Source organism: Solanum pennellii, chromosome 3 (genome assembly GCF_001406875.1).
Source record: "Solanum pennellii chromosome 3, SPENNV200".
Lineage (NCBI taxonomy): Eukaryota > Viridiplantae > Streptophyta > Magnoliopsida > Solanales > Solanaceae > Solanum > Solanum pennellii.
In genome coordinates this window covers 51,783,819-51,804,294 of record NC_028639.1, presented here as the reverse complement: position 1 = coordinate 51,804,294, position 20,476 = coordinate 51,783,819, and the positions used below count along the sequence as shown (strand labels likewise).

General features: G+C 32.6%; 3 protein-coding genes across 3 annotated transcripts in view; 1 reads left to right on the top strand and 2 right to left on the bottom strand.

The window, feature by feature from the left end:
- LOC107013029 (probable pectinesterase/pectinesterase inhibitor 51) overlaps positions 1-2,333 on the bottom strand; it is a 9,013-nt gene extending 6,680 nt beyond the window's left edge. Inside the window, exons 1-2 of the mRNA XM_015213012.2 lie at positions 1,625-2,333; positions 1,251-1,552 (exon numbers count right to left, since the gene is read on the bottom strand). Of these exons, the coding sequence (XP_015068498.1) occupies positions 1,251-1,552; positions 1,625-2,244 (922 nt within the window). The 5' untranslated portion in view covers positions 2,245-2,333. The remainder of the gene's footprint in view (positions 1-1,250; positions 1,553-1,624) is intronic.
- A 1,522-nt stretch (positions 2,334-3,855) lies between these two features.
- On the bottom strand, positions 3,856-10,016 carry LOC107014864 (uridylate kinase). The gene is made up of 7 exons (XM_015214970.2): positions 9,760-10,016; positions 8,639-8,786; positions 8,486-8,539; positions 7,579-7,670; positions 6,018-6,244; positions 4,549-4,725; positions 3,856-4,418 (listed from the first exon to the last, which is right to left on the bottom strand). The coding sequence occupies exons 1-7, from the start codon at positions 10,014-10,016 to the stop codon at positions 4,309-4,311; spliced, it is 1,065 nt and encodes a 354-aa protein (XP_015070456.1). The 3' UTR covers positions 3,856-4,308.
- A 998-nt stretch (positions 10,017-11,014) lies between these two features.
- LOC107013424 lies at positions 11,015-11,719 on the top strand. The gene has a single exon (XM_015213336.1). The coding sequence runs from the start codon at positions 11,015-11,017 to the stop codon at positions 11,717-11,719; it is 705 nt and encodes a 234-aa protein (XP_015068822.1).
- Positions 11,720-20,476: the final 8,757 nt, after the last annotated feature.

The following is a 20,476-nucleotide window of genomic DNA, read 5'->3' as shown; positions in this document are numbered from 1 at the left end:
TTACTCCCTTTGTAACCTATGTAACATATGTAACTCCCATTGTAACTTATGTAACCTATGTAACTCCCATTGTAACCTATGTAACTCCTAAGGCCATTATCTTCACTATTTACTACCTCCATTATCTTCCTATTCATTGCTAGGAAGACTTCTTGTAGTATAAATAGTGGTAGTCTTCATTTGGTTTTAGAGACACACAATTCATAAGAGAAAACAAAGAGTGAAAGAGTTAGTCTAAAAGAGAGTTCTTATTAGTTGAAGGGAGGTGTTCTTTTTTGTGGAGCTTTAGACTCAACTCTTGTCCAGAGTTGTTGAGTTATACTTTGTGAAGGCTGTTGTATCCTGGAGGGGACAAGTCAAAGAGGACTACTGCTGGACCGGTGAAAACATTTGCTGCAGTGGGCTTGAATCTCCTTAAAGAGAGCGAGATATCCGCGCCTCGGCCTGAAGAGATTACTTTCTTCATTTTAAACATTGTTGGCTGATGTTGAACCAAATTTTGTGAAGGTTATTAATAGAGGATACATATGTTGTTCCAGAACTCATTAGTCTAATTGATAGTGAAATTGTTCGACAATATTGTGTTTTACTTCAAGTCATTTGAACACATTAGAAAACAAATGAGACTAACACACAATTTGTCTTCATTTCTTCCATCAAAATCATTACAATACAAATACAATTAAAGACATTTGCAATAGAAAAACTTATTAAAATCAGCCAACAGTGTTTAAAATAAACAAATTATGGTGTAGTTGAGGTACTTGAAGGGAAAAACCGAACAAGTTTATGGATTTGTTTATTAAGTTAATTTTTTAGGTATTTTTAATTTTTCAAATTAACTTAGTGTTTCCGTTTTTAAGACTATTTTTATAGTGTTCTTCCAATTTTATCTTTCATTAGTTAATATTGAAATTCATGATTAATTAATATTTAGTTATTTTAACCATAAATTTGACAATAAGTAATAAGAATAAAAATGAAAAATTAGGTTTAATTTATATCTTAATCTATTTATCTTTAAGAGTTTAAAACAGCTTAAAAATTAACTTGATATGAAATTGAGGAAGTATAATAGAAAATACTACTAATGTAACAGATTAAATTGTTCCTTTTCTTAACTAGAAGTTCCGATTTAAATTTCAAATATAGAAACAACTTTGGTAAGAATCATTCACCCATTGAGATTGGACTTCAAATGCGAATGGAGAATAGGGGAAACTTTCCAAAAGAGAAAATAAACTGCTTACCGACAGTAGCAGATTCAAAAGTGGTGACGCCACTTTTGGCCATGTTGCCTACATTCAATGATCCTGTAATAACAGTTTGTCCCATTCCATCTCCTAAAAACACCAAATTCCTCTTTGCCATAGGAACCCTAACAATCTCATCATACAACCCCGTCTTGATCCATATCACAAATCTCTCAGAGACCAAGTTGTTAGGCGCTGCATTCACCGCATCCTGCACCGTCCTATACTCACAATTTCCTGTTTTGCAAACCGTCACATTCGGCTTCAAATTCGATGGCACTCCTCCCTTCACATCCATTCTGATAATGTCCAAATTTTATATCAAGTCAAAACCACACAAATAAATAAATTGAATAAAAAATTTTAGATACCTGGTCCCTGTAACACCTTCCCAAAATCCTTGACGTTCGGTTTTAGGCGGACTCCATAATCCGATTTGATTCCCATGAATATCAAAATTGATTATCATCCCCAATGTATTGCTAGTAAACCCAATCAATGACCCCATTAACACTATAGTTTGTATAACTCGTGAGGTGTCATTCACCTTCTGTAAACCCGCGGAGCAGCCATGTTGATACCCTAAGGCTGCGCTCATCCATGCGCGAGCGTCCTTAATTTCGCCTCTTGCCAATGCATCATTAGCCGTTTGTTTAAATCTGTATTCTGAAAACGCGAGTCCCTCCGCACAATTTACCGTGGCAACGGTAACATTCACGTTTCCAGCGGCAGATTTTTGTATATCCTTGACCAAGGCCTGGGCCTTGGTGAGTTTATGCATAGAGCGAGCTAATGCTGAATAGATTATTTGAAGGGTTGAGAATTTTGAAGGAAAATGATAATGGAAAGAAGCCTCGCATTTTGATGGATCATGTGAGACTTTACAAGCTTCTCGAATTTCAGGCGGTAAATGGTGGTGGTGATCATCAATGGCATAAGAGAGGGAGAATAATAAAAAGAGGATTACCAGAGAGAAATTACCAGATGCCATTGATGTAATTTAGTTTGTTGAAGTTGTTATTGTGCATGGTATATATATATGGATGAATCGTTGAAAAAGAAGTGTTTGACCAGTGTTTGGGTGAATGGTGAGAAATGTGAGGATAGGGTTCTGTTGAGGTTTTGGGGTGCAATGGTACAGAGATCACTCAATTTCACGTGCTATAAAATAATATTTTTTTCATACTAAAATAGCTTAATTATATTTATTTTTCATGGTAAAAGTAATGTGAAATTAATAAATATTTTACTACTTCCTTTGTTATGTTGCATTTTTCGAAAGTCAATTTGACTAATTTTTAAAGTTAAATTAAATCACATTAATTCGATATGTTAAAAACAAATATAGATATTCTAAAGTTATATGAGAATTACTATAAATTGCAGTTTTTTGTGTATTAATATGATTAAAAAATACATCTTAAAATGTTAGTCAAAGTTTTTATAGTTTGACTCTAAAAATAGAAACCATGACAAATAATATCGGACGAATGAAGGACTTATAAGTTTTACACTTTACTAGTTTTACAAGTAAAATTTGGGAATCAAGTTAGTTGGTTAACTATTCGGATCGAAGTAAACTTAAATTAATTTAACGAAAAATAATTTTGTCATCTTTCTAATATTTTCTTTGATCATTTTTATTTATTCATGATTCTAAAAATAAATTTTTATTTTACTTGTCACTTTTAATCTATTAAGAAAAAATTTAAAAAAAAATCATATTTCCTTTAGCAATAATTACTTATTCTCTAACTTTTTCTTCAAAACATAATAATAATTACCAATTAATAGGAATAATGTGATAAAATATGTTAATTATTTTTTTATTATTACACATGTCAAATTCAAATATGACGTAAAAGTTAACCGGAGTAATTCATAAGCAATGCATAAGACTACTACTATATACGTGAAAATTGAAATCAATTCCAGTGCGGGGCGCCGCAAGAGTTGGAAAGAGTATCACGGAATTGAGTCCCATAGTCACAGCTCACTAGACTTTCCACATTTATTTTTTTTAGGTGTCGGCAAAGGTAGGGGCGAATCCACCTACACTCATTTGGTATATATTTTTATGTAAAAATTAAAAAATATTTGTATAAATTAGCGCAGAGGATCCAATGAACAAATTATATGATTGGTCAGTGCCTCATAGTGAGATGCATAAGCCTGTTTCAGTGTTGCTGAAATAGAGCTTGAATCTCACTCTTAACAAGTCTATTTATTAAGCTAAGAAAGCACCCGTAATTTAAAAAACCTAAGTCCGCCGCTGCAGACTTTAGCATATGAATTTATCTAATGGCATTCCACATATCCCCTGAAGATCTGAACTTGCCGGGAACATTCAGATGACTCTTATTAGAAGCTGTGTGTAACCAACTCTCAGACACTTCGCTTCTTACTTTTATGGTGTCGTTAAATAGCCACACCGGAAAACAAACTTAGCCTAATTAATTATTTTTTATATTGTTTATTGATTCATTGTTAATTATTTCTAGTCAAACTAATTAATACACAAAATAAAACAAAAGGAATATTAGTTATGCATAGCTACAACTGACATGCAACATTTTGTATCAAAAAACAAACGCTATATACGTAGTACGCAATTTTACATACGCAGTAAATTTTGTTATACATCAAACCATATATAAGTAATGCATAATTCTTATAGATAGATCATATTCAAACCAAAACAACCCCCAAGTGAATGAATATGTTAGGGACAAGAATAGAAATGCAGATATCAAGTAACATTACACGTCAAAGAATGCAACTCTTTGGCTACCTAGTTTTGCACTTCAAGAAAAGCTCTGAAAATTCCAAGGGAGTAGTATCCAGCATCAGCATTTATGTTAAAAATATTCCGGGAGATTATATGCTTATCTTCAGTACTTTCGAATCCATAGTTTTCGAAGGGCAAACGGCACATAATTTACTCAATTGAGTGCCAACTTCTTGGAACAATCTGCCAAATGAGCTATCTGAGTGTGTTGAAATGCTACGAACAGTGATCCAACTTCCATCTGCTGAAACCAACTATTTTGTCCTCTTAAGATACTACTGCTTCTGTATTCCATGTGTCACCAATCAATGTGCCAACTCTCTCTCCTTTAATGGCTTTAGTAATGTTACCTGTTTTATTGAGATTAAAAACGACAACTGCAAAAAGAAAAAATAAGATTGGGTAAGTCAATTTGTGAGTTGATTTAAAAGGGAAGGACTCGCCAATGACACCTCCAGAGTCATCCTGAAAATGAAAAAAGGAATCCAAGGGCTGAAAACCTCGTACCTGGAATGTTATTCTCTTGGCACAAAGTAATCGCAGTAAGGTCCATCACTGAGAGCTCTTTTGAAATAACATCATGGTAAGTCAGGTTATCCTGAAGACGAGCATTAGGATTATGCTTAGGGTTATCATCATAGACTCCATCAACATTTGTTGCCTTCAACACCACCTCAGCATTAACTGCAATGCATTCAAACTTTGATTGGTGAGAAACAAAAAAAGAAAGAGATGTTCATTCTCATATATGTTTCAGTAGCAGAGCGCCATTTGTCTCAAAGACCACATCATCAATTGGATGAGAATCATTTAGGGACAAACGATTCAATCATGTTCCAATGTTTGTGCATGACATGTTCCATTTAATGGGAATAAATATTAGTAAACATCTAGGTGTTGAAGTGTGCATTCAATAAACTTGGTTTATTCTTAGCAAAATAGCTTCACACGAGCAATGAAGAATTTCAACATTAAAAAACTACCCTTCAGTCCCAAACAAATTGGGACCGACTATATGAACCTCACTGATCATATTTCTCTATTTACACTCAATTCATTTGTTTTATCACGACACCAAATAAAAATAAAGTGAAAACTAAGTCAAATATATATTAAATAATGGTAATAACAATAATATTAAAAGTTCTCTATATTTTTATTGGCATCTAAATCTATAATAAGATCAAAATACTCCTACATAAGCAATAAATTCAAAATCAAAGAACTAACAAGACTAAAACCTATTCTCAACGGGTAGATATGGATCTTTTTCTTCAGTTGTGCTTTATCTTTCACCAAGTCTGCATTGATTTCAAGAAATTGTAAGTCGTTTGAAACAACTTTCTTCCATGTAATTTTAGGTTTACTTCACCCACCACACTTCCACACCTACAAAGAGGTGCATCAGTAGGTCTATGCAGGAGATGACTGAACCATCTCAAGCAACTATCTCAGTTTATCCTAATGCGTGCTACTTGCACCTTCTATTTAATGTGGTCGTTTTTAATCTTATCTAATCTTGTATGGATGCACATCCATCTTAGCATCCGCAACTCTCTAATAATCGTCTTTTGGATATGTTGGACTTTAGAGGCCCAGCATTCACTGCCATAAACATTGCCGGACATATAACTGTCCTGTAGAACTTACCTTTCACTTTGGTAGGCATTCTTCTATTCATAACACCCTGGGTAGTACTTCTTCCTTTCAACATGAGCCATGAAGAATTGGTTTTAAGAAAATTACCAAACCACCTCTGAAGGAACTTAAGTCATTATCCACTCCATTATGAGTACTTTACAATATAGTATAGTTTAAGGTGTATAGTGACCTTGTAACATTTTCTTCTTAGTTTTGTTTTCTCTTTTATCCAATTTAGGAAGGAAGAAAGTTATTTTGCTGAATCCACTTTAATTTGCAAGTATGTCAAAGTTTATGCATGTAGAACATCTGAATCAGGAAGAAGTAGAACTCACTCTCTGCACAACGCAGTGCTGCAGCAGTGTCTGTCGTGAAGAAGGGATTTCCAGTTCCTGCTGCAAAAATCACTACTCTCCCTTTCTCAAGATGCCTAACAGCCCTTCTACGGATATATGGTTCAGCAACTTCCGACATTCTAAATGCAGTCTGGACTCTTGTGGGGATTCCAATGCTCTCCATTGTAGCTTGTAAGAATATTGCATTCATTACAGTTGCCAACATCCTGAAAGGTAAGTGATAAAACTTTAATTAATAGTAGTCCCAAAGTTATCTCTATCCCATGCATCTTCAGCACACGCTGATAAATCATAGGACAGATTAAATAACATGTGATACCATCATTCAAACTCAGGCAAAGATGAGGGTCTCAATCTGACCAACTTAAAGAACTGATCTTGTCACTCCAGAAGAGCTGTATTTAGAGAATAGCTCTGTTTTCAAGTATATCGGCCTGGAGGTCTGCAGCCCCTAGCAATGCAAATACTGGTTTGAATAAAATTACAAGGAAAACATTTGGATTGAAAACAAGATTTGTACCACCAGGTTCTGCTGAATCTCAGGCTCACATAATTTAAAACAAAAGCATTTGTATCCCATTAGATATCAAGAAAAAAACAAAATGCATTTGAAAAAACATAGATTTTGCTTATATCAGGCATAACCTACATAGATTGAAAACTGACATCTATAAAAAGAATTGATCTTGTTTTATGTTCTAATCAGTTTTAATGCTACCTGTCCTCACTATAATATGATTTTAATCTTGGCCAAGAGATATAATTCTAAAATGATTGCCAGATATCTGCACTAGGGGCATCCTATACAGCTCAGATAGTTTAGAGTAAGCTTAGCCCCAGTTTTAACTTTTAATAGCATCCAGTTGCAAGTAAATGTCCGAGTAGCTAGGACTCGGTAGTTTGTATAGATCATATTGAAGTAAAATAAGAAAAGAATATGAGTTGTGTGATACATTTAATTCAAGGGTTATCTTGTCCTGTCTTTACATAACTTCAGATTTCTAAAGCCATCAAAATACTCTTTGGAATTTGGCCAACAACTTTAAAGCCTCTGTATGTAGTAAGTATCTGATACACGATCACTGTTAAAAGCTGCCAAACACTTCTTTCGTAGTATCTTTCTTTCTTGGCATCTTTGATCTCCAAATCTTCATCTATTCAGGCACATGCTTAATTCCTTTCAGCACCTTTTCATAATTTTAGTTACCAACACCAAAGCCTTAAAAAGGAAAAATGGGCCTCCCTAGAAACCCCGTTCTGATTTGTTTAACCGCTAGTTGATGTAAAAGAAAAACAACCAAGTCTGTCCTACATCATTTTTTATGGAAATACCGAAATACGAAATAGGAATCCATCAAAACTCTTCCTACCACCCTTTGCTTCCTCAAGTACATTTTCTGAAAGCTATCAAAGAATGTGTACCTAATCACATCTTTAAGTTAGAGGCATGTTTGTCTAAAGCATGCTAAATTGCACAAACAACAGTACAAAATATTACCCAGTCCACCTGCCCAACACAGAAATACAATAGCAAACATACCCAATATAATCAGCAGAGGAACGATCCAGTCCACTACTTCCTGCCCAGGAGGATCCACGAAAAATATTACCTCCACCAACAACTATTGCAACCTGCCACATTGCTAGAACAGCTGAGAATCCTTGAAAAACTGGATAAGATCGTCATCAAGGAGGAGCTTTTAGCAGTACTATACTGATTTAATCATGACATACGATTGAAAAGAAGTTTGAATGACAAATATGAAAATTGACAATGGAACATCAGATGAACAGGGAATAATCTAGTCTGCTACCTCCTGCCCAAGAGGATCCGCTGAAAACATTACATCCACTAACAACTATGGAAGACCTACACAGTTGCTAGAAGAACTGAGAAATCTATGAAAAAACAGAACCAGATTGCCACCGATGAGCTCATAGCAGTATTTACTGATTTAATAATATGACTTAAGATTGGAAACAAGAAGTTAGAATAGCAAATAATAAATATGAAAATCAACAAATGGTTCATATGTTGAATTACATAAATAATTTGCAAATTCTGTTGGACACGAGAATGATTCATTGCTATAGAATTCTAACGAAATGACTACCATATATCTAGTTCAATTTCCCCAAAACAATCTTGAGCACTGTCAAGTAGGAAATTTGGGTAAATATCGACTTCAGATAGCACAAGAAATGAAAATGTACAAATTATTGCGATAAGAATCCCAAGGTTAATACTCCAACCATACCATGAATTATAGAGAAAATAATAATAAATCAACGGTCTAAGAATCCTTCAAAATAAGGAGCAGAAAGATAGATAAAAAAGGTTTTCGTTAATGAAACAAAGCCAAACCCTTCAGATGATGAACCACCTTCATATAATATAAGAATAAGGATCTTTAAGGAAAGAAATATTTGATTTATTCAAAAATTACCTCGATGCCAAGTAGAGTGACAGCTGCCACTTCCCTCGCAATGGCCATTGTGATCTGTATAACAACATGAAAGCTTTAAAAAAGATCAGAAATCTAGAAAGAACAGAACAACACAGCGGCATGGAGATATGTGAGCAGTTCTACTATTCTGACCTTTGGATCAATGTTTTGTGCTTGATCTCCTGCTAGTGCCTCACCACTAACTTTAAGCAGTACCCTACGCCATCTATATGATGGTTTAGATGTTCCATTATTTGTCATTGTGACACCAAAAGGAGCTATAGGAGATAAATCAGGTTGCCTATCACAGAACGCAGACAAAACAAGGAAGTTGATATTAGGAACACACAACTTCATGCAAAGCAAGCACAAATAACTACATTCCAACAGAGATAAGTGGTTTAATAATACGTTGTAACAGGTTATTGTTAGGGACTTTTCAATTATGTCTGAAGTGATACTGCATGACATACATAAGTTAGAATGAAAGTTAATATTTTTAAGAAATTCAAGGTCATACAAAAAATATCAATAGCATGACAAATAAAGTAACTAAAAGTGGAAGGATGTAAAATATTTTTGGTATTGCTAAAAAGCATTCAATCCAAGGTAAATAGGATAAACTCCACTTTTTGCGACCAGTGAAACATTTACTCCGGTCTCCGCGAATGAAAAAAGAAAGCTCGAATAACTAGCCTATTCGGCGAAAAGTATATAACATCTGAGCTTATTAGCTGACTGAATAGAATGAATAACTCCCATCTGTTGAACTTAGACTGCTAATTTATGAAATTTTACTCTTACTTCCAAAAATTAAAGTAAAAGGTTTCATAAGCCCTTCTAAATCAGATGCAAAAACTGGTGTGCTAGTGTTCGACAACTCTGAACTCACACTCCTCCCCAGTACAATATGTTCGCCTCACCTCAGGTTGACGAACCCACAAAAAATACTAAACGAATAACCTTTTCACTATAAGTTAGTAGAGTTAAGAGTGCAAATTTATTAACGCATTTTGAATACTCAAGGACAGTATTCCACCTCTCAACTTGTACAAGTTGAATCGCTCTTAAAATAAAATTCAATTCCATACAACTAATACATTCATCATCAATACACAACAGTCTTGTCACAATAATCGAGTTGTACAAACAGGCAAAAGATTTTGTAGAATCTTAAGCTACATTCACCACAATCATCAACTAAATATAAATTTCAATTAGAGGAATCTACACAATTGTAGTAAATCTAGGTCTGGACTTCAGGAGAAAAATACCTGCCGTTGATGTGTTCTGGAGATTGTCCAATGTGAGAGGAGCAACACTTGACTAGGGGCAAAGAAGGATCAAGTTTCAAGTGGTGGTACAAGGGTTTGAAGTAACAGAGAGACGGTGAAGTGATAGCATTGAAAGAGGAAATGGGGCGGCAAAAGGATGTAGAGATAGCCATGGAAAAGGGATTCCACTTTTTCTTTGCCGCTGTTGTATGTATGTGGAATGTGGATAATGTTAATTGTTTGGGGTTTTGTATCATATCACTAAAGCCGTCAATATGGGCTGCCGGCCTAGCCTAACTCGAGATTTAATAGATTGAATTAAGATTATTGTAGCCCATTTAAAAAAAGTATTTTTTAACTCGGCCTGAATAATTCTGATGATTTGAGGGGCTTGAGAAATATCGGTAGGGTCAGCCCGTGGGCCACTAAAATTTAATTAAAAAATATAATATAATATTAAATTTAAAATTAAAGAGAGTCCAAACTCAAAACAGTTAGGTTAATATTTCTACTTAAATATTTATACTTTTACTTTAAAAAAACTTAATAATTCTTTTTTTATTTTTTTGAAAATGGTAACTTAACTTAATAAATATTTTATAAAGACAATTTTATTTGTGAATTTGATTATGAGTAGTAACATTAACATTATGTAATATTGTTTTGTCGATAATTATGATAATATTTTTAAATTATAATTTATAATTTAAATTAATAATTGTATAAAAAATATAATTTTTAAAAAAGTGGACAGGCACGACAAGCCTGTAGCCCACGTACTTGTGGGCTGAACCGACCATTTTCTGGCCCACACAAAAAATGGGCTAGCCCGGCCTAACCCGTAAAATGTCAAAGTCTGTATGGGTTAACCCGGATGGGATGAGCTAGCACATATTGACAGCTCTACATATCACTCCTTCTGAGGAAAATATCACTTGCTACATTGCTAACGACCGAAATTGAAAAAATAAGTTTGACTTGCATTTGTGGTAAACTAAATTAATGAATGTCCATTATATCCTTGTTATGCCTATAAAGGGCATTATAATCTCTATAGAAAATACGCCAAAAATAAGGAAGATTTAAGTTTCCTATTTTATCTCTCTACTACATTCTTCTCTCCTTAATTGCTATTAGTTTAATTATAGTACTTAATCTTTATTTTATAACACGTCATCAGCACGAGACTCTGTCATTTCAAAGTTTGAAGACTAAATTTGAAGGCTAAGGTATTATTATTTTTCTTATTATTATTATGGCTAATCTTACTAAACTTGAGTTCGTTGCCCTTCAAAGTTCTGGCAAGAACTACCTTTCATGGATATTGGATGCTGAAATCAATTTGGATGCTATGGGTCTTGGAGACACCATTAAAATTAAAAATAAAGCATCAAAACAAGACTGTGCTAAAGCAATGATATTCTTACGTCATCATATTGACGAAATTTTGAAAATTGAATCTCTCACAGTCAAAGATCCACTCATTCTGTGGAATAATCTAAAAGAAAGGTATGACCATTTGAAGATGGTCATTCATCCAAATGCACAATATGATTGGATGAATTTAAGACTACAAGACTTTAAGTCTATTCATGAGTACAATTCTGTCATGTTCAAAATTACTTCTCAATTGAAACTATGTGGAGATACAGTTAATGATATTGATATGCTGGAAAAAACGTTCTCCACATTTCATGCCTCGAATGTGCTTTTACAGCAACAATATCGAGAAAAAGGTTTCAAGAAGTATTCTGAACTGATTTCTCATCTTCTCGTGGCTGAACAAAATGATGATTTGTTAATGAAAAATCACGAGAATCGTCCCACTGGATCTACACCACTTCCTGAAGTGAATGAGGTGTACGTCCACCACGCTAGGCGTGGAAGAGGCCATGGTCATAATTATGACCAAGAGCTAAATCCTTTTCCCGGTGTTAATCATTCACAAAAGAAAAAATAGTTATCAAAGGGGAAAAGGAAAAGATGTGAAACGTGAAACAATTAAAATAAATTGTTTCCGATGTGGTGGAAAGGGTCATTATGCACGTGATTGTCGTACTCATAAATATTTGGTTGAGCTTTATCAAGCATCACTCAAAAGGAAGGATAAAAATCTCAAAACTAATTTTATCACTGATCATGTTGACATCAAACACTTGGATGTGGCTGATTTCTTCACACACCTTGAAGGAAAAATAGATCACTTAATTGGTGACGATTCTGTGGATATGGAAGAATAATCAGGGTTGATATTTACTAATGTTATTAATATTTGTTGTTTTGTATTGATCATAATGTGGAAAATAAATAGCTAAAGTGCTCATATTTGTCCATGCATATTCGTTAAGTCCATTCTTTTAGAAACACCAATGGAAAGTGAGTTGGAATTTTATGATTTGAAAAGGAATTGAAAAATATTAAAGTTATACTACCTAAATTAGTAAGTGGAAAACATCTTTTCCTTTTTGTCATTCAAATGTTTTTTCAAGATATTAAAATTATTATTATATTAATACTTATATTATACATGCTAAACTAAATTAAATTTAGTGTTAAAGGTTTCAGTGATAAAAATCTTATGCATTATTAATGATTCAAATATCATTTTAACATTTACATTATTTCTTAAATATTTAACAAAAGATAATTGATCATTTAATATAAATTTATTTCATTACTTTTGAAGATATGGATGATTCTCCAAGCAAATCATTCCAAAAATTCTCAATTGACTGATTCTGGTACAACACACACGATATTCAAAAATGAGAAATATTTTTTTCATTTGAGTATGGGCAATATGAACGTTACTACGATATCTGGTAATACTAATTTGAGTAAGGACTCCGGAAGAGTCATTATAATTTTGCCCAAGAAAACTAAACTCATAATAAATAATGCCATGTTTTCTCCTCAATCTCAGAGAAATTTATTGAGTTTCAAAGATATTCGTGAAAATGGTTATCACATCAAGACAATTGATGAAATGAATCTTGAATATCTTGGTATAACCAAAAATGTCTCCAGGCAGACATATGTTGTAGAAAAATTCACGGCCTTATAATCTGGATTGTATTGGACAAAAATTAGTGCAATTGAGGCACATTCTATAGTAAACCGGGGGCTTACTGATTCCAATATTTTTGTACTTTGGCATGATCGTCTGGGATATCCTGGGTCTATAATGATGAGACGAATAATAGAAAATTCAAATGGGCATCCATTAAAGAAGTTGAAAATTCTTTTAAAATGGTGAATTTTCTTGTGATGCATGTTATCAAGGCAAGTTAATTGTGAGACCATCACCAACAAAGGTCAAAATTGAGTCCCCTACATTTTTCAAACGTATACATGGAGACATTTGTGGGCCAATTCACCCACCGAGTGGGCCATTTAGATAAATTATGGTCCTAATAGATGCTTCCTCTTAATGGTCTCACATATGCCTATTGTCATCTCGCAATTTGGCATTTACAAAATTGTTGGCACAAATAATACGATTACGGGCACAGTTCCCTGATAATCAGATTAAATCTATTCGCCTTGATAACGCTGCAGAGTTTTCATCCCAAACATTTAATGATTACTGTCTGTCGATTGGGATAAGAGTTGAACATTTTGTAGCTCATGTTCACACTCAAAATGGTCTGGCTGAGTCACTAATTAAACGACTGCAGTTGATTGCAAGACCATTACTTACGAAAACTATGTTGCCCACTTCTGCGTGGGGTCATGCAATTTTGCATGCTGCAACACTTATTCGTGTCTGACCGACAAATTATCATAATTTTTCTCCATTACAATTGGCTTTGGGTCAACAACCTAATATATCTCATCTGAGAATTTTTGGATGCGCTGTTTATGTGACGGTAGCACCACCACAGCGCACTAAGATGGGTCCCCAAAGAAGGTTAGGAATAGATATTGGGTTTAAATCGCCCTCTATTATTCGCTACCTTGAGACATTAACTGGAGATATGTTCACACCCTTATTCACAAATTGTCGGTTTGATGAGATACTTTTCCCAAAATTAGGGGGAGAAAATTGTGAAATTAAAGGAGAAATTTTATGGAAAAATCCATCATTGTCTCATCTTGATCCTCGTACTTCCATTTATGAGCTAGAAGTACAAAAGATCATTCATTTGCAGAAAATCGCAAAATCAAATGCCAGATGCATTTACAGATTTGAAAAGGATTGCTATATCACATGTCCCTGCAAAGAATGTCCCAGTTTGAATTGATGTCCCCGTAGGACCATCAACTAGTGTCATAGCTAATGAGTTAAAAGCACGGCTGAAGCGTGGTAGACCATTAGGATCAAAGGATCAAAATCCTAGAAAAAGAAAATTAAAAGATCAAAATGACACTATGAAAAAACCTCACATAGAAAGTCAAGATGTGAGTAATTCTGATATCCTTGGAGGAATCAATGAGCTTGAGACTCAAAGAAATAATGAACTATCCATAAAATCAAGTGATCATGAAACAAATCTGAATCGCTCGAAAATAGCGGTGGATTATGTTTTGCATACAATGTTGCATAAAAAATTATGCAAAATTGTGAGAATCTTGAACCTCAATCTGTTGAAGAATGTCGACAGAGAAATGACTGGCAAAAATGGCTAGAAGCAATTCAATCAGAATTGAATTCATTTGTCAAGCGCGAAGTTTTTGGGTCTATAGTACAAACACCTGATGGTGTTAAACCTGTTGGTAATAAATGGGTTTTATGCGGAAAATAAATGAGAAAAATGAAATACAAAGGTACAAATCACGTCTTGTTGCACAAGGATTTTCTCAAAGGCCCGGCGTCGATTATGAAGAGACATACTCACCCGTTATGGATGCAATATTATTGCGTTATCTCATTAGTTTGACGATCCATGAGAAACTTGAAATGCATTTGATGGATGTGGTTACAACCTACCTTTATGGATCACTTGATAATGAGATATACATGAAAATTCCTGAAGGATTCAAAATGTCCAAAGCATACAGTTCAAAGCCTCGGGAAATGTACTCAATTAGATTGCAAAGGTCATTGTATGGTTTGAAGCAATCTGGACGCATGTGGTAAAACCGTCTTAGTGAGTATTTATCTGAGGAAGGTTATATAAATAATGCGATTTGCCCATTTGTGTTTATAAAGAAAACAATATCAGGGTTTGTTATACTTGCTATTTATGTTGATGACATAAAACTTATTGGAACTCCAATGGAACTTCACAGGGCAATCGATTATTTGAAGAATGAATTTGAGATGAAAGATCTCGAAAAGACAAAATTATGTCTTGGTTTGCAAATAGAGCATTTGACAAACGGTTTTTTGTTCATCAATCTATATACACAGAAAAGGTGTTGAAAAGATTTTATATGGATGAAGCACATCCATTAAGTACTTCAATCACTTGATGTGAATAAAGATCCATTTCGACCTCAAGAAAAGGATGAGAAAATTCTCGGTTCTGAAGTACCATATCTCAGTGCAATTGGTGCACTAATGTACCTTGCTAACACTACAAGGCCTGATATAACCTTTTCGGTTAATTTGTTAGCAAGATATAATTTTGCTTCTACTAAGAGACATTGGAATGGAATCAAACACATATTGCGGTATCTAAAAGGGACTATTGATATGGGTTTATTTACTCTAATGATTGTAGTCCAGATCTTGTTGGCTATGCTGATGCAGGATATTTGTCTGACCCACATTAAGCTAGATCTCAAACATATTATTTATTCACATGCGGGGGTACTACTATATCTTGGAGATCTACGAAACAGTCCATTGTGGCCACTTCATCAAATCATGCTGAGATAATAACTATTCATGAGGCTAGCCGAGAATGTGTGTGGTTAAGGTCCATTATACACTTATTCGAGAAAAATGTGGTTTGAAATGCGACAAAGTGCCCACAATTTTATATGAAGATAATGCAGCATGCATAGCACAACTCAGGGGAGGATTCATAAAAGGCGATAAAACGAAACACATTTCACTTAAGTTTTTCTACACGTATGAGCTCCAAAAGAATGGTGATGTCAACGTACATCAGATTCGTCCGAGTGATAATGTGGTTGATTTATTCACCAAGTCTTTGCCAACCGCAACTTTTGAGATGATGATATACAAGATTGGAATGAGAAAACTTGGGCGGCTAAATCATGGTTTTCATCAGGGGGAGTAAAATAGGCGCTGTACTCTTTTTTCCTTAATCAAGGTTTTATCCCACTAGGTTTTTTCTGATAAGGTTTTTAAGGAGGCAGCAAGTAATGCGTATTAGGAACAACTATTTACATTTGTTACTTTACTAAGAATTTTATTTTAAATGGACATCCAAGGGGGAGTGCTTTAAACTAAATTAATGAATGTCCATTATACCCTCCTTATACCTATAAAAGGCATTGTAATCTCTATAGAAAATACACCAAAAAGAAAGGTTCAAGTTTTCTATTTAATCTTTCTACTATATTCTTCTCTCCTTAATTGCTAGTAGTTTAATTTTAGTACTTAGTCTTTATTTTATAACAGCATTAAAATTGTATCGGCATTTTTGAAATTTGGAATGAGAAAGAAAAATCTTTTTGACCAGAATAACATATTCACACTATAAATATGTTTGTTTTTTGATATTTTTATCCTTATTTAAAATTAAATTTATTAATTATTTTTTAATACATAAAAAGTATCCCAATATATGTGGAATAGACTTGTGCTCGGATACTCATAATTTCCATAAATACATGTTAATTTCAATATCTTTTAAAAGGCTACAAAATGATAGCCTTAATAATTTCTTTTCTTCCCTCTACTTTTCGATATAAATTTTAAAGGACGTAAATTTGAAATTTACAATTAAGAAATAAAATTTAAAATTTAAATGGCAAGATAAATACTAATAATATTAAATTTAAAATAAATTTATGTCACACTCTAACTTGGATTGTCACGTTCCGGCATGCTAATTGGGATCTATTGCTACGTTTCGGCATAAAAGTGGGATCAGATTGCCACGTTCGAGCATGCTAACAGTTTGACTTTGGGTCCCGTGAGAGGACCAACTATGTGATGAAGCATGGGAATTGTAATATTAATTCTTATGATAGTATTGAATATGTTGATATTTAAGCTTGTGTTATAATGTTGTAATTGCTTATTTATGTTACACTAGTGGGATAACCGCATGATCTTACCAGTACACGGTGGTTGTGACTGATTCTGCACTTACTCTTATTTTTGTTGAGTACAGGGCATATTCACGCCACTGTTGACGGACTTCACTTAGAAAATCGGTGATCGCTTCGAGTTCAAGGGTGAGCCACATCGTTCTGGCTGCCATGGGATTCTGTTTAGTCTATGTCCACCATTTTCGATCCTAGACCTTGTTTTAGTTAGTGAGATAGTTCCTTAGAAATTCTTGTTAGACTTGGTTATCGTTTATAGTTTTGGTACATTGACTTTCAAAATTTAGGTTTATCTTCCGCATTGTTAGTTAGTTGTTACGTCCTTATTTAGTAATGGAACCTTGTCTTAGTTATTTAACTTGCTTCCGTAACTTAAATGTCTTAGTTTTTTAGGTTATTGCTTTAGCTGGTTGCTAGTAGTGGTTCTCCCACCAAGTTGTAGTGTGGGTGCCTATCACGCTGTCTGGGTAGTGACAAATTATTAATCAAAAAAGTCATATATATTGGTCATTTATATCGTACTATACTACTACTAATAATAATAATAAATTACATTTCTCAACTTCGTAATTTAGCGATAATATTTATTTTGTTTAAAAGAAAGTGGCTCACATCTATTTCAATTGTTACATATATAACTTTGATATAGCTAAAATCTTTTTTAGCTGAAGCAAGTGAAAAAATTGATTTAAAATTACTTTTGATAAAATAAAAATTACACAAGGTATATTTGACCCTTCTAGCAATAGTTTGAGGTATGTTTGAAGATCCAAAATCGTTTTTCGCTTACGAAAGTGAAAAAATTATTAGATTTTTTTATCAATATAAAAGGTATATTTGACCCTTCTCGCAATATTTCGAGGTATATTTGATCCTCTTCATATATCTATCTCCTTTTTTTTTATCTTCATTAATTCAATGATAAAATTTTGATTTACTATATTGATGATCAAATTTAATTTTTCACTCATCTTCTTGCAATGTTTATTATAGATGCATCCACTCTTTTTACAACTAAAAAACAAACTTCAACAATATCGCAAAAAAAATAAATAAATTAGTTTGCTTTTATTTTTTCAAAAAAATCAATTTTATTTTGTTCACTATTTTTTTTATTTCTCATGTTTCCTACACTTAAGTATGGAAGCGAAAAATTAAATAGGAAAAACAAACTCAAATAATGATAAACAAATATATTCATGAGGGAGATAATTAAGACCCAAATTAACCGTTGAATTTAAAAAAAAAATCAAAAATAAAATCACGTAAAAAAAACTATCTGATTTTCCTCTGCATGAGTATTGTTTGGTTAAAACTAAAATAAATAAATAAACGTAAAAGGGCCTAAAATACCCTTAAAGTATTAGAAATGGTACAAAACTACCCTTCATCCATCTATTGGCTCCAAAATACCCTTCTCATCCACCTTTGGGTTCAAAATTCACCACTAATTCAATGGTTTTAAATTTAAATTATTTGAATATTTTTTAATACATGACACTCAACTATTTGTTATAATTTAACTTAAAACATAATTTTACAAATCAATCCACTACGCACTCATTACTAATTAAACCCACCCAATTAATAAAACCACCCCATTACTAATGCAATAATAGAAAAGCTCCTGCCAATGAGTGTTTCTAAAAATTTGAGGCGAAAATGTATATAGATGTACATAATCATACATTCAAGTCCTCAATCAAAACATATTATAATTCAAGTGTCTAAATAAATTTTACCGATAAACTTAAAACTATAACTATGTTCATCTTAATTATTCCTTCTTCTCAATTATGTGATGTTACTTAATAGATAACTTTTTTTTAAAATAATATATTAAAGTTTAAATATATAAAAAACTATATTTAAAAAAGTTCATGAATTAATTCGGAATGTACTACTTCTTTACCTTTGATCATAAATTTCGAATTCAAGTTTGAAAGAGAATCATATTGAAAGTATCCTCCTAAATAAGCGGCTCAAGCTAAATTAATTGGGGCTTCAATTCGGACTTGAATAATTTTGGATGTCATTTTCAGGAATGTGTAATTTCGTCTTGTTTTAGTATTGTTTAGGGCGATTTTGATAAGTAGAATTGGTTTATTAATTGGGTGGGGTTTAAGTACGTAGTAATAGGTGGGTAGTGGGTTGGTTTATTTATAAAAGATATAAATAAATTAAATTATATCCAATAGTTGAGAGCCAAATATTTTAAGAAAATATTAAATAGTTTAAATTTAAAACCGCTAAATAAGTGGTCAATTTTGAACCCAAAGGTGGAGACAAGGGCATTCTGGAACCAATAAGCGGATGAGAAGCGCATTTTGGAGCCAATAGGTGGATGGAGGGTGTTTGTACCATTTTCAATATTTTGAGGGTATTTTAGGCCCTTTTCCGATAAATTAAAAATCTAAATTTTAACTTTCATTAGTCAAAAGAGGATATATGAGTTATTTAATTTGCTCAAGTAATAGTAGAATTATATGTGACATTTTTTTTACGGAATATATATTATCTCTATATCACAGAATTAAGGAGTATATCAAATCTTTTTTTCTTAATAATAATCCAACATAATCTGCACAATATTATTACTATGAAGATCAAACAAACAGTGTGGTATAGTAATTAAGTGTAAAAATATTTTGAACCTATTTGATTATTCTATATATATCAATGTTAGTATTATATTAAAAATCGAGTAGGCAACTTTGATATTAAGACAATTATATTAAAAGAAATGACTCTCTTAATTCAAGAATCACTTTAAAAAAATGCATTATTATTAATATTTAGTTAAAATATCTAAGTCCCAAAATTATAATATTATTTTTCTAAAAGAAAAATACACACAATGTATGAGCGTTAATTAATTAATGAAGAATCGTGCTAATCATTATCATTCAATTGTGCTGAGAATCCCCGAAAGTAACGAGTTAATGTTAATTATAGTCTTGTAGCCGCACTATATTACGTCAATTTGATAACTTAAGATCATTACTCTTATTTGCTTTTAATATGGCGTCTAAGTATATAATTTTATTAATTATTGTGTTTAAATAAATTTAGGGTGTTTATTTAAATATTTTAACATTCAATCTAAAACTATATTAATAACGACAATCAAAACTCGAAACATTTTAGAGATGGTGGATATCAAAATATTATAAAAATCATATACTTCATCAGTGTCGATCGTACTTAACAACAATCATATCAAATATGTGATAGTTTTGCACCCTTATATATTATGCTGACTTGATAATATGTGAACTATTATTTATTTATTATTATTAATATGAGTTTTAACTAAGTAAGTTTGTGAATTTGCTCTTAAATAAATTTAAAATACATATTCAAATAATTTTATAAGTATAATTTGAAAATATTTCAATAAAGTCAGGCAAAACTGAAAAACAGTTTTTATATGATAAACATCAAAACATTATAGAAATTAAAAAATTTGTATTACATATAAGTATCGACCCTAATAAATTTTGTAAGAATAACTTCACAAAAATATTTT

Bases quoted from the DNA above. Each gene is read 5' to 3' on its own strand.
- LOC107013424 (XM_015213336.1), top strand. From the start codon at position 11,015: ATGGCTAATCTTACTAAACTTGAGTTCGTTGCCCTTCAAAGTTCTGGC.
- LOC107014864 (XM_015214970.2), bottom strand. From the start codon at position 10,016: ATGATACAAAACCCCAAACAATTAACATTATCCACATTCCACATACAT. The intron at 8,787-9,759 runs GTATTTTTCTCC...GTTCTGTGATAG, and splicing joins CCAGAACACATCAACGGCAG to GCAACCTGATTTATCTCCTA. The intron at 4,419-4,548 runs GTACGAGGTTTT...TTCTTTTTGCAG, and splicing joins CCAAGAGAATAACATTCCAG to TTGTCGTTTTTAATCTCAAT.